Here is a 1177-nt window from a genome sequence, read left to right on the forward strand (position 1 = left end):
GAGCAACAAATGAGCCAGGAATAGAAAGGCGCGTGAACATCATCAGCGACTTTCTTCAACTCTCTCAATGTGCCATATAATTATTTAAACTTCAATTTCAATTTATTTTAAAAAAAGCTCATATCGTATACTCCTCAGTCCTCACCTCCTATCGACCTGTCGACCTGTCGACCTGTCGTCCACACTTAAAAAAGACTCAAAGAGAGCCTGTGATAAAAATGACTCACTCAAAGAGAGCCTGAAAAAACATGAATAATTCAGCAACACGATTTGTGACCAATAAAAGTGCAACCACAGGTGAGCCACACACACTCCGTGCCGCGGTCGAAGGTCGTATTGTTGCTACAGTTTGTTGGCGTTCATAACTTCCGAGTTCCGTCTCACGCCTCTCGATGGACACAGTTAGTTGTACGAAGTATTAGACAACTACATAGCTTGTGCCAACTCATGGTTTGAGGCCATAATATATATATTTGTCAAAAAGAAAAGACCTACCACGAACGAACGTTTGTGTGTATTCGCTTTATTCGCTTGGATCATCAGCCTGAGCCTAGGTCTCATGTATACGTACATATTTTTGTAGTTAAAAGCAAGAGTCGTTCAGCAACAATGCCGTTTTTTTCATCGTCTAAGGGGAAGGACAAGAGCAAAGATTCGAGAGATGCGCTCGAAAATAAGAACACAAAGGAAACGTTAGCCGCTAAGAACACAAAGGAATCGATAGCCACCTTAAAGCTTAAGTATGATGCTCATCCGGACGGCATGCGCCGGGCTGTAAGTATGAAAAATGTCACAGACGCCCTGCACCTCACTCATCTGGTGGCCAAGAGTAGGTTACCATCTAATAAGAGCTTCAAGGCTTTAACAGGTATGCAGAACCAGTTTTAAGGTTGTGTACAGTGTTGTGACGCACATTTACTTATTACGTGGTGTATGTACCAGTGTACATAATACAAATCCACGCGGACGTATACAAACATGATATAAATAGTTCAATGTAGTATGATGTATATATGTATATATATATACAGGTATGTATGTATGTATATGTACATATTATATATATATATATACATATATATGTTTATATATATATATATACATATATGTTTATATATATATATTTATATATATATATATATATAATGTGTGTGTGTATATATATATGTGTGTGTGT

General features: G+C 37.8%; 1 protein-coding gene across 1 annotated transcript; it reads left to right on the plus strand.

The window, feature by feature from the left end:
• Positions 1-609: 609 nt before the first annotated feature.
• SARC_16759 (hypothetical protein) lies at positions 610-868 on the plus strand (the record flags this gene model as incomplete). Its single annotated transcript, XM_014289140.1, has 1 exon — positions 610-868. A coding segment is annotated over one exon (259 nt), but the record flags the coding sequence as incomplete, so codon positions are not given.
• Positions 869-1177: the final 309 nt, after the last annotated feature.

This window comes from Sphaeroforma arctica (genome assembly GCF_001186125.1).
Source record: "Sphaeroforma arctica JP610 unplaced genomic scaffold supercont1.8806, whole genome shotgun sequence".
In the NCBI taxonomy this organism is placed as follows: domain Eukaryota; class Ichthyosporea; order Ichthyophonida; genus Sphaeroforma; species Sphaeroforma arctica.